The sequence below is a fragment of the Phymastichus coffea genome, unplaced genomic scaffold (genome assembly GCF_024137745.1).
Source record: "Phymastichus coffea isolate CEN01 unplaced genomic scaffold, Cenicafe_Pcof_1.1 PCOF00003, whole genome shotgun sequence".
In the NCBI taxonomy this organism is placed as follows: Eukaryota; Metazoa; Arthropoda; class Insecta; order Hymenoptera; family Eulophidae; genus Phymastichus; species Phymastichus coffea.
This window is the reverse complement of record NW_026706814.1, coordinates 5835024-5848662: the sequence shown is the minus strand read 5'-3', so window position 1 is coordinate 5848662 and position 13639 is coordinate 5835024. Positions and strand designations below refer to the sequence as shown.

General features: G+C 31.3%; 2 protein-coding genes across 4 annotated transcripts in view; both read right to left on the bottom strand.

The window, feature by feature from the left end:
- Positions 1-11720, bottom strand: part of LOC131664196 (centrosome-associated zinc finger protein CP190) — a 256006-nt gene extending 244286 nt beyond the window's left edge. For 2 of the 3 annotated variants that reach the window (XM_058935103.1, XM_058935129.1), the window contains exons 1-2: positions 11591-11720; positions 11211-11488 (exon numbers count right to left, since the gene is read on the bottom strand). The gene's annotated coding sequence lies outside the window, so the exon portion shown is untranslated. Of the gene's footprint in view, positions 1-11210; positions 11489-11564 lie in introns of all 3 variants that reach the window. The other variant, XM_058935112.1, reaches the window with a different exon arrangement.
- Positions 1631-2452, bottom strand: LOC131664757 (piggyBac transposable element-derived protein 4-like). The gene has a single exon (XM_058936098.1). It carries the CDS (start codon positions 2450-2452, stop codon positions 1631-1633), a length of 822 nt encoding a protein of 273 aa, XP_058792081.1.
- Positions 11721-13639: the final 1919 nt, after the last annotated feature.

Below are 13639 nucleotides of genomic sequence, written 5' to 3'. Positions count from 1 at the left end.
GGTTACGAGTCTGATGACTAAAAACAATGCATAAATATGTGCTTTTCAATAACAAGTGTTACCCACTTTGTTTCAGTAAAAAATTACGAATTGTATTCGAGAAATTAAAAAAAATTTGTTTTTAGGGGTGAACTTCAAGGGTGGGTTTCACCCCTTAAATGGGCTTATGGGCACGTATAAAAAAATATGCGTCGAATATTTTTTGATGTTCTACAACATATCACAATTTCAAGAAAATCGGTGAGGTACACCTCGGGTACCTTCCTTGTAAGACATTTTTGTTCTTATGAATTTTTTTCTAAAGTCCCTAGATTTCGAGAAAAAAATTGATAAAGTTGAAAAAATAAAAATTCGTTTCGGCCGCTATGTTCACTTTATCAATTTTTTTCTCGAAATCTATGGACTTTAGAAAAAAATTCATAAGAACAAAAATGTCTTAGAATCACTCGAGAAACATCCTAAAAATTTTTCAGAATTTTTGGAGACATTTTTGAAAATTCCATTTCCCAAGTTTCCCGGAAAATCAAAAATTGTCTCAAAAAATTCTGAAAAAATTTGAGAATGTTCCTCGAGCGATTCTAAGGCATTTTTGTTTTTATGAATTTTTTTCTAAAGACCATAGATTTTGAGAAAAAAGTTGATGAAGATTGAAAAAAAAAAATTCGTTTTTTCCGCCATTTTGTAAAGAAGCGATGGTTCAAGGTAAACAAAAAAATTCCCTGTTAAACTTCAAATCCCATGATCACCTTTGATCACGGTCGCAAGGTGATATCTTCACCGTGACACTTCGAAAAAAAATCCTAAAAATTTTTTTTTTCGAAAATTTAGGTGTTTTTTATGTTTCAATCGAGCATATCTCTTTTCCTGTGAGTTTTATCATGATTCTGGCAACGGATTCTGAAAGAGCATGCAATTTTACATCAGAATATGTGGTTCAAGAATTTTTTCAACGCCAATTACATAGGAAAAAATCACTTTGAAAACGTGCAAGAAATTTTGACATTTTGGACGTTAATGGGTTAATTCTAAGTATCGTAGAGTTAACAGCACTCATATTATTATTTGTTACATTCTTACTGTTATCTTTATTTAACCCTTTCAGGGGCACATTTTTCTGCTGCACTTATCCTAGACATGAAAGTGTATATAAGGGTTTTCGGGGTCGCTGATTACGAATATGAAGTCTGATTTTCAAAATTTAAAATGGCGGATCCAATATGGCGTACATAATTTCCAAACATTAGCTTATATAAATTAAAATTTGTATACTTAGGTTTTTAGGGTCATTGATTACGAATCTGAACTCCTATTTTCAAAATTGAAAATGGCGGATGCAATATGGCTGGTGAAACATTTGAAATTAGAAAATGATTTTTTTTATACGGGAGTCTGAGAAGTCGCTAATTTTGATTTCAGCATTCTAGAAAATTTTCTACTAGTTACATAAGTTTGTAATTATTTTTTAGTTTGCAATGTAGAGTAACTGATCACGGGTGTAGTCCCGAATTTTCAAAATAAAGATTATGAATCTAAATTAGTGAATAAATATTTTGAAAATTCTACCAATAGAATCTAATTGTAGCTTTGCTCAATATGAATTTGATATTCAGTACCATGCTGCAGTAGTTTTTTATTTATGATATTCAGCAAAGCAATTTTTCTTCGACTTGATGCATAAAGTCACATTGCATGTTATGCAGTAGAATTGGGATCGAAGTCGATTGTTTTTAGTACTACAAAACTCACAATTTTGGTAGAGTCCTTCATAAACACCAGGCAAATGTTTCTGTCCTGACGTCCTGATACTTTCAGGTGTTTTGATTTTTTTTGAAGCAGGAGTTTTGGGATTATTTGAATATGGTCTTCCTCGCTTCTTTTGGCAATTTAGTCCTATCAACTCATCTACAACTAATAAACGAAACTCTTTCGATTTCAAATCTTTATCAGGATTGAGTAATTTGAAAATTATAAAAGAGTTGACAAGAGTGACATCTATGAAGTGCCATAGTAAGCAGTGCCACCATTTTCTACTTTTTCTTGTGATTTCATAGAATGATTTCATCTGATCTGATTTGTCAAGACATCCCATATGAGCATTATAATCCTTCGACATTTGAGGGCAAGCTATAGTCTTCAATGAACCATCTTTTTGTCTTCTCTCTACCTCAGACAAATCAGATGGATCATGAAAATTTGATAAAAAATGAATTGGTTTTTTATCTACCCATTTCAAATATCTAATGCCATCATTTGACGTACGGTATTCGTTGCCACCCATCTTCATGTCTTTATCTTTTCCTTGATTTTTAGTAAGACCTTTTCTGTCCTTTCGAATTGTCCAACAGGCAGAAATTCCATCTTTCAATAATGTTATCATCAAATTAGTACTTGTAAAGTAATTGCTAAAATAGATATGGTAATTTTTATTTTTCAGAGTTTGAGATAAACTCATGATAACTCTTTCTCCTAAAGTTTTCTCAGTAACATTAATTTTTCCCGTGTAAATTTAAAATTCATATATGTAACCGTTCATATCTGATCTTACCCATATCTTATATCCTCATTTTATGGGTTTCCGAGGCATGTATTGCTTCATAGTATTTCTGCCTTTGAACTGTACCATGCTCTAATCTATAGATTACTCTCTGGTTGGATCATAATATTGCATATAAGTTTCAAAAATTCTGTCAATAAATGGCCTTATTTTGTATAATTTGTTGAAATTAGCTTCTCTTTTTTTTATGTTCTTTAGTTTGATCATTCAAATGCAAATTACTAAGCAGAAAAGAGAATCTTTTGACCAGCATTGACGAGCTTATGTAAGCATCATTCAACTGAGGATTTGAAGACCAATAATCACGATAAGACGGTAAACGTTTGACCCCCATCATTATGTTCACTCCAATAAATTTCTTTATCTCATCTGCAGTCACTGGAACGTCATTCTTAATTTTATTCTGCTGATAATATAGATTTGTTTGTTGAACCATGTTTTCGATATTTTCTACCGATAAGAGCATCAAGAAAATATCTCCAGGTGTTATGACAGTATCAGGAATATTCTTTGGCCCAACGTTCTGTATGAAAAGTAAGTTATAGAAAAGTAAAGGTTTGACCAAGTTTCATCTGATGAAATTTTACTGTTTTCGAACCTACGAGAATCATTCTCATAATGTTTTCCAGAGTCTACATTCAGGTCACAACCTTCTTCATCGCTTATGTCATTTCCATCGGCAGATTCATCGTCTGATGGGATTTGATATCCTTCATACTCTTCTTCAGAATCACTATTTTATTCAAAATTATTTGTTTTTTTTAATTCAACTAATCAATAAGAAAATTCAATACAAAGTTAAAACTAAGATCACACTATTTTGACCGTTAGCCTGCCACTCAAACGTGATCTCTAACACGGTCAAAATTTCTTGATTTATCGATACTACTTTCCTCTTTTATTCAACTAATAAAATAGGAATATATCACAAAGTGAAAACTATGATCACACTATTTTGACCGTTAGCCCGCTACTCAAACGTGATCTCTAACACGGTCAAAATTTCACATACATGAAAGCTTGTTTTTTCTTTCTCAGATATTCTTTTTCTAGTATACTAAAAATCGTCATAAAAAAAATTTATCCACCCTATTGGGATAATTCGGATGCAATCAAATATCTAGCCGAAAAGAAATACATAATAATAAGTACATTTTATGAAAACTTTACCACCATATTTGAACCACCGTTTTAAGTTTTCTACACCCACGACTCATTTCATCATCAACGACCTCAAAAACAAGTGATAACAGCTATAATAACAAAATTTTGTGAATTTTCCTTACAATCAGGCTGTATTCAGCACGTTCAAAAACCCCTACATAGATACCAGCTCAAATAATTAAATTTATTTAGATTTTACTTACAATCAGGCTACCATATTGGATCCGCCATTTTAAATTTTCAAAATCTGATACTGGATTCGTTATCAGCGACCTCGAAAACCCATGTGCAGGCAATACCAGCTGAAATAATTGAATTTTGTAAACTTTTCTTGCGACGAAGCCGCCATATTGGATCCGCCATTTTAAATTTCCAAAATCTGATACTGGATTCGTAATCAGCACCCTTGAAAACCCCCGTATACCAAATATCAGCGAATTTAGTCGTAAAATGAGCTCAAACCCGAATTTCATTAAAAATCTCTCCTTATCTTGTTTGTTAATTGTTTATAAAGAATTATATATAGTGCTATTCTGAATTTTGACCTAAAAAACCTGTTCCCCAAGCATCCAGTGTTCAAACAAAAAAGATTAAAGCGATCTAAAACTCAGATTATTCAAGCTATAAAGAAAAAATTGAGGAAAAATAGGGTGCCAGAACACTGGAACCCGCCCCTGAAAGGGTTAACCTATATATAAGGTAACGGCGGTTACCGTCATCGTTACGGTTCATGTTGCTTTTGCTCTTGTCGCCGTCATTCCGACTGCTACTGCTGCTGATGTTACGGCAACGGCTGCTGTTGAGGTTGGAATTGAGGCTGTAGACGATGTTGAAGTTTTTCCAAACATGTAGCATCACGGTTATTTGGACAGACATAACCTTATTGATAAGAAGCAGTATTCTTGTTAGTGGCATTTGAAAAGATTCTTTGAAATGTAGGTGTTTCTTATTTCATCTATTGAGATTTTTACTATTTTGATACAGTTGGTCTGAATTGTAAGTCAGTGTTTTTATTTGTGTCAACAAAAGTTTTGGTAAGATTGATCGTTACGTTAGTGACGAGTCTAGAGGATGCCTTTGTATTGTTAGATGTTGAAGAAGTCGTACCAAACATCAAACGTTTTGCCTTGCAGTAGATGTATTCATATGCCATTTATTAATTGATAAGGGTATTTTATATAAAGGTTCTACATTCTCTGTCATTTGATGTATGGGATTCTTTGCAGTTGGCCAGGGATGAACGTTTTAATCCATGGCAATTGAATTTATTGTCAGTGATAGATTAACCTTATTTCTATTCTGAAAGATAATAAGACATCTCGTTTTACTGTCTCTCTTGACTTAAATAATTCACTTATATCTGTTTACTACAACTTTACCACTTATCTGTAGGTGTACTGTATTTTACCCGAATATGGTAGGGCCTCCATGTAATTCTAAATAGTCTGTCGGTATTTACATAGGCTCAAATGTGCTAGCGCTGTAGGTTTTGTTTAGTGAAGAAGGTGAACTTATATTTTCAACTTTGCTGTAAGTTTTGTTGTTGTTATTTGATTGCGAGTTACAAAGTTTATTATCGTCTATTTACCATGTTGTTTTCAGTAAGAGTTAAATTCTCTTACATTGCATGTAAGTTCTCGTTTCGTCATTTTTTGAACTATTTATAACATTTCCGTCGTCTATCTTAATATTATGCTCGCCCGGCGAACCGAAGGCACGCGGGATAGTGTTACTATTGTTTACTCAAGCTTAACTTTTGAATAACAACCTGGAGCTCAGTGATCATATAAAATTAACCAACTAACTAATTGATTACTTGAACTGTCTATATAGGAAAATACTCAATCCTGAGGGTCTCTAAGAGTCGCAATGATGAAAATCCGATGACGCTAAAAACAAGTCTTTTTATGAGTTTGAAGTTTGGAACGTTCAACTTGAACGAAAAAAACGAAATTTAGAAAAATGCCTTCTTATCAAAATTAATCGCTGAAATTCAATATAATAATGATAAAAAGCCAAAACAAAACTATTGGAATCACCTACCACCCTCTAAAAAATACCCTTAAAAATTAAGACATTGTCGAATATTGTTATATGTTATTTAGTACAAAATAATTAATTATTTTCAACAACAATTATTAATTCTTATGTAAAATCATGAGTGAAAATTTTGAGCGCTTGGAACTACCTCGAACCACCCCTAATTCCATTTAAACAGGTAAGAAAGCAAAATTGATATCTTTCAGCTCTAATTTGTTATTAGCCACTAAATCATTTTATATTTTCGCATATAATTATTTACTGTCATGTAAGGAATTGGTGTACAAAGTTTGAGCGAGCGGAACGATACGCAACTACCCCTAAGTTAATTTAACAACTAATCAAATATAGGGAATACGCAGTTTACAGGCTGCCATTTGTTATTAGCCACTCGATATTTAAATTTTTTTGTATATTATTGTTGAATGTCATGTAGAGAACTGATGTACAAAGTTTGAGCGATCGGAACGATACGCAACTACCCCTAAGTTTAATTAACAATTTACGCGATCAAGGAAATTCGCTGTATTTACGCCCCCATTTGTTATTAGCCATTCCTTTTTTTACTTTTTTTGCTTGACATTGTTGAATGTCATGTAAAGAACTGGTGTAAAAAGTTTGAGCGATCGGAACGATACGCTACTACCCCTAAGTTAATTTAACAACTAAACACATATAGGGAATACGCAGTTTTCGGGCAGCCATTTGTTATTAGCCACTCCTTTTTATAGTTTTTTTGCATAAACTTGTTGAATGTCATGGAAAGAACTGGTGTAAAAAGTTTGAGCGATCGGAACGATACGCTACTACCCCTAAGTTAATTTAACAACTAATCAAATATAGGGAATACGCAGTTTACAGGCTGCCATTTGTTATTAGCCACTCGATATTTAAATTTTTTTGTATATGATTGTTGAATGTCATGTAAAAAACTGGTCTACAAAGATTGAGCGATCGGAACGATACGCAACTACCCCTAAGTTAATTTAACAACTAATCAAATATAGGGAATACGCAGTTTACAGGCTGCCATTTGTTATTAGCCACTCGATATTTAAATTTTTTTGTATATTATTGTTGAATGTCATGTAGAGAACTGGTGTACAAAGTTTGAGCGATCGGAACGATACGCAACTACCCCTAAGTTTCATTAACAATTTACGCGATCAAGGAAATTCGCTGTATTTACGCCCCCATTTGTTATTAGCCACTCGATATTTAAATTTTTTTGTATATTATTGTTGAATGTCATGGAAAGAACTGGTGTAAAAAGTTTGAGCGCTTGGAACTACCCCGAACCACCCCTAATTTCATTTAAACAGGTAAGAAAGCAAAATTTATATCTTTTAGCTCTAATTTGTTATTAGCCACTAAATCGTTTTATATTTACGCATATAATTATTTATTGTCATGTAAGGAATTGGTGTACAAAGTTTGAGCGAGCGGAACGATACGCAACTACCCCTAAGTTAATTTAACAACTAAACACATATGGGGAATACGCAGTTTTTGGGCTGCCATTTGTTATTAGCCACTCGGTATTTAAATTTTTTTGTATATTATTGTTGAATGTCATGTAAAGAACTGGTGTACAAAGTTTGAGCGATCGGAACGATACGCAACTACCCCTAAGTTTCATGAACAATTTACGCGATCAAGGAAATTCGCTGTATTTACGCCCCCATTTGTTATTAGCCACTCGATATTTAAATTTTTTTGTATATTATTGTTGAATGTCATGTAAAGAACTGGTGTAAAAAGTTTGAGCGATCGAAACGATACGCTACTACCCCTAAGTTAATTTAACAACTAAACACATATAGGGAATACGCAGTTTTCGGGCTGCCATTTATTATTAGCCACTCCTTTTTATAATTTTTTTGCATAAACTTGTTGAATGTCATGTAAAGAACTGGTGTAAAAAGTTTGAGCGATCGGAACGATACGCAACTACCCCTAAGTTTCATTAACAATTTACGTGATCAAGGAAATTCGCTGTATTTAAGCCCCCATTTGTTATTAGCCACTCGATATTTAAATTTTTTTGTATATTATTTTTGAATGTCATATAAAGAACTGGTGTAAAAAGTTTGAGCAACCGGAACGATACGCAACTACCCCTAAGTTAATTTAACAACTAATCACATATAGGGAATACGCAATTTTCGGGCAGCCATTTGTTATTAGCCACTCCTTTTTATAGTTTTTTTGCATTCCCTATATGTGATTAGTTGTTAAATTAACTTAGGGGTAGTTGGGTATCGTTCCGATCGCTCAAACTTTGTACACCAGTTCTCTACATGGCATTCAACAATAATATACAAAAAAATTTAAATATCGAGTGGCTAATAACAAATGGCAGCCCAAAAACTGCGTATTCCCTATATGTGATTAGTTGTTAAATTAACTTATGGGTAGTAGCGTATCGTTCCGATCGCTCAAACTTTTTACACCAGTTCTTTACATGACATTCAACAATGTCAAGCAAAAAAAGTAAAAAAAAGGAATGGCTAATAACAAATGGGGGCGTAAATACAGCGAATTTCCTTGATCTCGTAAATTGTTAATTAAACTTAGGGGTAGTTGCGTATCGTTCCGATCGCTCAAACTTTGTACACCAGTTCTGTACATGACATTCAAAAATAATATACAAAAAAATTTAAATATCGAGTGGCTAATAACAAATAGGGGCGTAAATACAGCGAATTTCCTTGATCACGTAAATTGTTAATGAAATTAGGGGTAGTTGCGTATCGTTCCGATCGCTCAAACTTTGTACACCAGTTCTGTACATGACATTCAAAAATAATATACAAAAAAATTTAAATATCGAGTGGCTAATAACAAATGGGGGCTTAAATACAGCGAATTTCCTTGATCACGTAAATTGTTAATGAAACTTAGGGGTAGTTGCGTATCGTTCCGATCGCTCAAACTTTGTACACCAGTTCTGTACATGACATTCAAAAATAATATACAAAAAAATTTAAATATCGAGTGGCTAATAACAAATAGGGGCGTAAATACAGCGAATTTCCTTGATCACGTAAATTGTTAATGAAACTTAGGGGTAGTTGCGTATCGTTCCGATCGCTCAAACTTTTTACACCAGTTCTTTACATGACATTCAACAAGTTTATGCAAAAAAACTATAAAAAGGAGTGGCTAATAACAAATGGCTGCCCGAAAACTGCGTATTCCCTATATGTGTTTAGTTGTTAAATTAACTTAGGGGTAGTAGCGTATCGTTCCGATCGCTCAAACTTTTTACACCAGTTCTTTACATGACATTCAACAATAATATACAAAAAAATTTAAATATCGAGTGGCTAATAACAAATGGGGGCGTAAATACAGCGAATTTCCTTGATCGCGTAAATTGTTAATGAAACTTAGGGGTAGTTGCGTATCGTTCCGATCGCTCAAACTTTGTACACCAGTTCTTTACATGACATTCAACAATAATATACAAAAAAATTTAAATACCGAGTGGCTAATAACAAATGGCAGCCCAAAAACTGCGTATTCCCCATATGTGTTTAGTTGTTAAATTAACTTAGGGGTAGTTGCGTATCGTTCCGCTCGCTCAAACTTTGTACACCAATTCCTTACATGACAATAAATAATTATATGCGTAAATATAAAACGATTTAGTGGCTAATAACAAATTAGAGCTAAAAGATATAAATTTTGCTTTCTTACCTGTTTAAATGAAATTAGGGGTGGTTCGGGGTAGTTCCAAGCGCTCAAAATTTTCACTCATGATTTTACATAAGAATAAATAATTGTTGTTGAAAATAATTAATTATTTTGTACTAAATAACATATAACAATATTCGACAATGTCTTAATTTTTAAGGGTATTTTTTAGAGGGTGGTAGGTGATTCCAATAGTTTTGTTTTGGCATTTTATCATTATTATATTGAATTTCAGCGATTAATTTTGATAAGAAGGCATTTTTCTAAATTTCGTTTTTTTCGTTCAAGTTGAACGTTCCAAACTTCAAACTCATGTCTTTTTCATGTACTCGTAACGTGTCTAGATCATTTGTACAACAATGTCCAGAGTCTCGCTACATGTCTACTTTTTCACTCTTCTAATCTGGGAGTAGAGTACTATTTACAGTCCAAATGTGCTATTCTTACACTTTTAACACCATAAACATAAAATGTTATGTATAAATAATATACATGCAAAGTTGACATTTTCAAATTAATAAGCAAAGTGATAGCTAGAAACAAGCAATCTATGCAGTGTGTTTACATTTATCAAATCATGCTAGAAATAAAGATTTCTCTTTTTCAGGAGTTGAACCAAATTAGAAACCAGCATTGAATTCTCCTTGCTTATTACCAATTATAATAGCAAGTATATGGCCAAGAATAATTAGAAAGATTTCTAAATTTCACAAATATTAACTAACAAAAATAAATTATTAATTCTTCCTTAGTCTATTGATAATTATTTCTATGTTCGCCATTTTTCAATGTTAATATTTGGTACAGTACAATAGCTGAACTTATTATTTAAAATAACTTTAAGTTAATACTCTATTTCTCTAATATAATTTTGAGCTACACTAAGAACAATTCTTTTAGAAATTATATTTCAAATATAATTTAACACAATTTTTTTTTGATAAATCATAGTTTAAGGTAAATGTTATATATCTTATTCATATTCTTTATAAAAAATTAAATAAATAATGTTAACAAATTTTTAGAAATAATTTAGATATACCATAATTTATTCATTCCTTTAATGTCTAGCTTAATATTGGAAATATTCAATTTATTTACGTATTGGTAATATATTAAATCATCTGATTTAACTGTTATTTTTACTGTTTCTCATGATTGAGTTAATATTATTAATCAAATCATCTAGTTCATATATTTCAAATTAAAGTAAAATGATCTTACAAATATTCATACATGTGTTATGGTGGCTCAGTGGCCAGAATTTGAGATTTTATCTAAAACACTATGAATCCAACAAACTCCGGAATTGAATATTTTATTTGTTATCACAATTCTGGTTCTTTATATCGTTAATACATTCATCATATATGTTATGATATATTACTTCATCAACCCTTCTGAAAATGATACTGAAGACGGGTCTACATGAATCTCATATAGATAGAGAACCAAAGCTAATGCATATATTATACCTTGTATAACTTTGTAGAATACACTATGAACTTAGTTTTTGAAGTAATATTAATGCTATTACCCAAACCATATGAACAAAAAATGAATATGAAAAATTTAAATTAAATATATGGCATTTCTGATATGATGAAATATGATTATAAATTATGAAATTATTTAAGTAACAACTAACTGAATTAATAATATATATATTATTAATTCAGTCACTAACATGTATTATTCACTCACTCGAATAATCATTCAATTAATTAACAGATTAAAAAACACATCTACATACCTGAATAGAAATTATTCTGATAAGGTAAACAATATATCTTCTTCTCAATACATTAAAACGTGAAATTAGTATTTTCTTTCCAAAGCATATTGTTTTTCAAATTGATATGATTATTTTTCATTGCATTTATATCCATACTTATTTGTTCAGCACATTCGCCACTCAACTAATTAACCATCATTTATTAATAATCATTCGTCAGTGTGTACAGCAAATTTGATTTCAATAAAAGATTACAGTAACAATCTGTGGGATGAATGCCAAAAGCGCAGTTTTTACTGCAAATTAAAAATTTTTAAAATAAATATAATAAAATATCAATAAAATAACAGAAAGTAGTTTTACTATTCATACAAAAATCATTTCAGAAAAAAATTTACTTGTGCAACAGTGTAACCAATAAGCTTATTAGTTTATTAACAATGCAATTTCAAATGCAGAACAATAAATATTTTCCTATTATTATTCTAACAATACAAACACAAAATATAATATCGTAGTACAGAGATTACGGTTACTAAAAGTTAGTATCTATAAGTTTTTTTTTCATATAATCGAAAAGCTAATAATGGTATTAGATTGTTCATTAATTAAACACTAAATTTTGTTGTAAATATTTGATTGCTCGTTAACAAATAAGTCATTAAACATTAAAAAAATCTTTTGGATGTTGCGACACCTAACGCTCATATTTCATTCAATGAATAAGTCAACATAATATGCTCTAAAAAAAATAATCAATGTGTCAATCGATAGTTCATTTCACGAAAAAAACAACTCCCGCATTAAACATTTATTAAATATTTATGCAATTGAAAATGTAAAACCGTTTATGTCTATTATTAAAGGCTAATATTCATCAACCAAACTAGAATGCATGCTCAACCTCCCTTACTCCACCTCCCTTGCCGTTGCCGGAATGTTATTAAAAAAAAAAAATACCAGTCGAAATATCTCTAACTGGACCCTCCAAATATGCTAATAAATCAAACTGCGCCCTTATGGTTCATTAGAAAAAAAATTATAAATAATATGACAATTACGGAATCTTTCAATAGTGATATCTTGAAAAAAAATTGTTATCTTTAAAAAATAAATATCTGACAAAACTGTACCTTGGCTAATCTTACTTGAGTCAACTTTATTTTCCGAAAAATATTTATACTAATGATAAATAATTGATAAAACCGATTCTCTCCTTACCAATACTATAGTAATGAGCAGAGCGCATGCGCGATTTACGAAATTTAGGCGGGAAGATTGGACGATTTTGGATTTCTGATAAACAATAACTTATTAATTATAAATATAACACCCTATCAAAGCACAATAATACGAGTACAGATTCATCGCAACCGTGAAGATAGCATAACTTATAAAAGAAATTTAAAAAATTTTATTTTGACATTTGTCCTAAAGAAAGATATGAGATATAAACAATTATTTATCAGTGTCCGCAACGACCGCTGTATTGTTTAGTTTCTCGTTACCGAGCAAAAGAGAAAATGTTTCTCAGCGATATTAGTATGTAGCAATAGAAAATATTATTGTTTCCATACTTTTTTAAAAGATTTTTCAGATAACGAGAAAGAGAATGTGGAATCTATGAATGTGTACTCGTGTTATTGTGCTTTGATAGGGTGTTATATCTATAATTAATAAATTGTTATTTATCAGAAATCCAATATCGTCCAATCTTCCCGCCTCAATTTCGTAAATCGCGCATGCGCTCTGCTCATTACTATAGTATTGGTAAGGAGAGAATCGTTTTTATCAATTATTTATCATTAGTATAAATATTTTTCGGAAAATAAAGTTGACTCAATTAAGATTAGCCAAGGTACAGTTTTGTCAGATATTTATTTTTTGAAGATAACAATTTTTTTTTCAAGTTATCGCTATTGAAAGATTCCGTAATTGTCAGATTATTTATAATTTTTTTTCTAATGAACCATAAAGGAGCAGTTTGATTTATTAGCATATTTGGAGGGTGCAGTTAGAGATATTTCGACCGGTGTTTTTTTTTAGTAACATTCCGGCTGGAGTAAGGGAGGTCCTTACTCCACCCTCCTTAACACAGCCAGCAAAGTGTAATGTACAGTGGAAAAAAATACCATTCGAAATATCTCTAATTGAACCCTCCAAAAATGCTCATTATTTTAATTGAACCCCTTCAGTTGTACCAACAAAAATTAAAAACTATGATAATTTTTTCGTTTTTTGCATCTGCGATATCTTTAGTAATACTTGATATTTTTGCAAAAAAATAAGGCAAAAAATTGAACCCTTGCTCGTTTTAATTGCACTCCTCTTACTTTTTCAAAATTATTAATATATATGCCAAAAACAATAATCTAATTTTATTGTATTATAACGGGATTTTGGCTCACCCGCCGTTACAATCGAGAGGATGGATTGGTTGACAGCTC

Bases quoted from the DNA above. Each gene is read 5' to 3' on its own strand.
- LOC131664757 (XM_058936098.1), bottom strand. From the start codon at position 2,452: ATGAGTTTATCTCAAACTCTGAAAAATAAAAATTACCATATCTATTTT.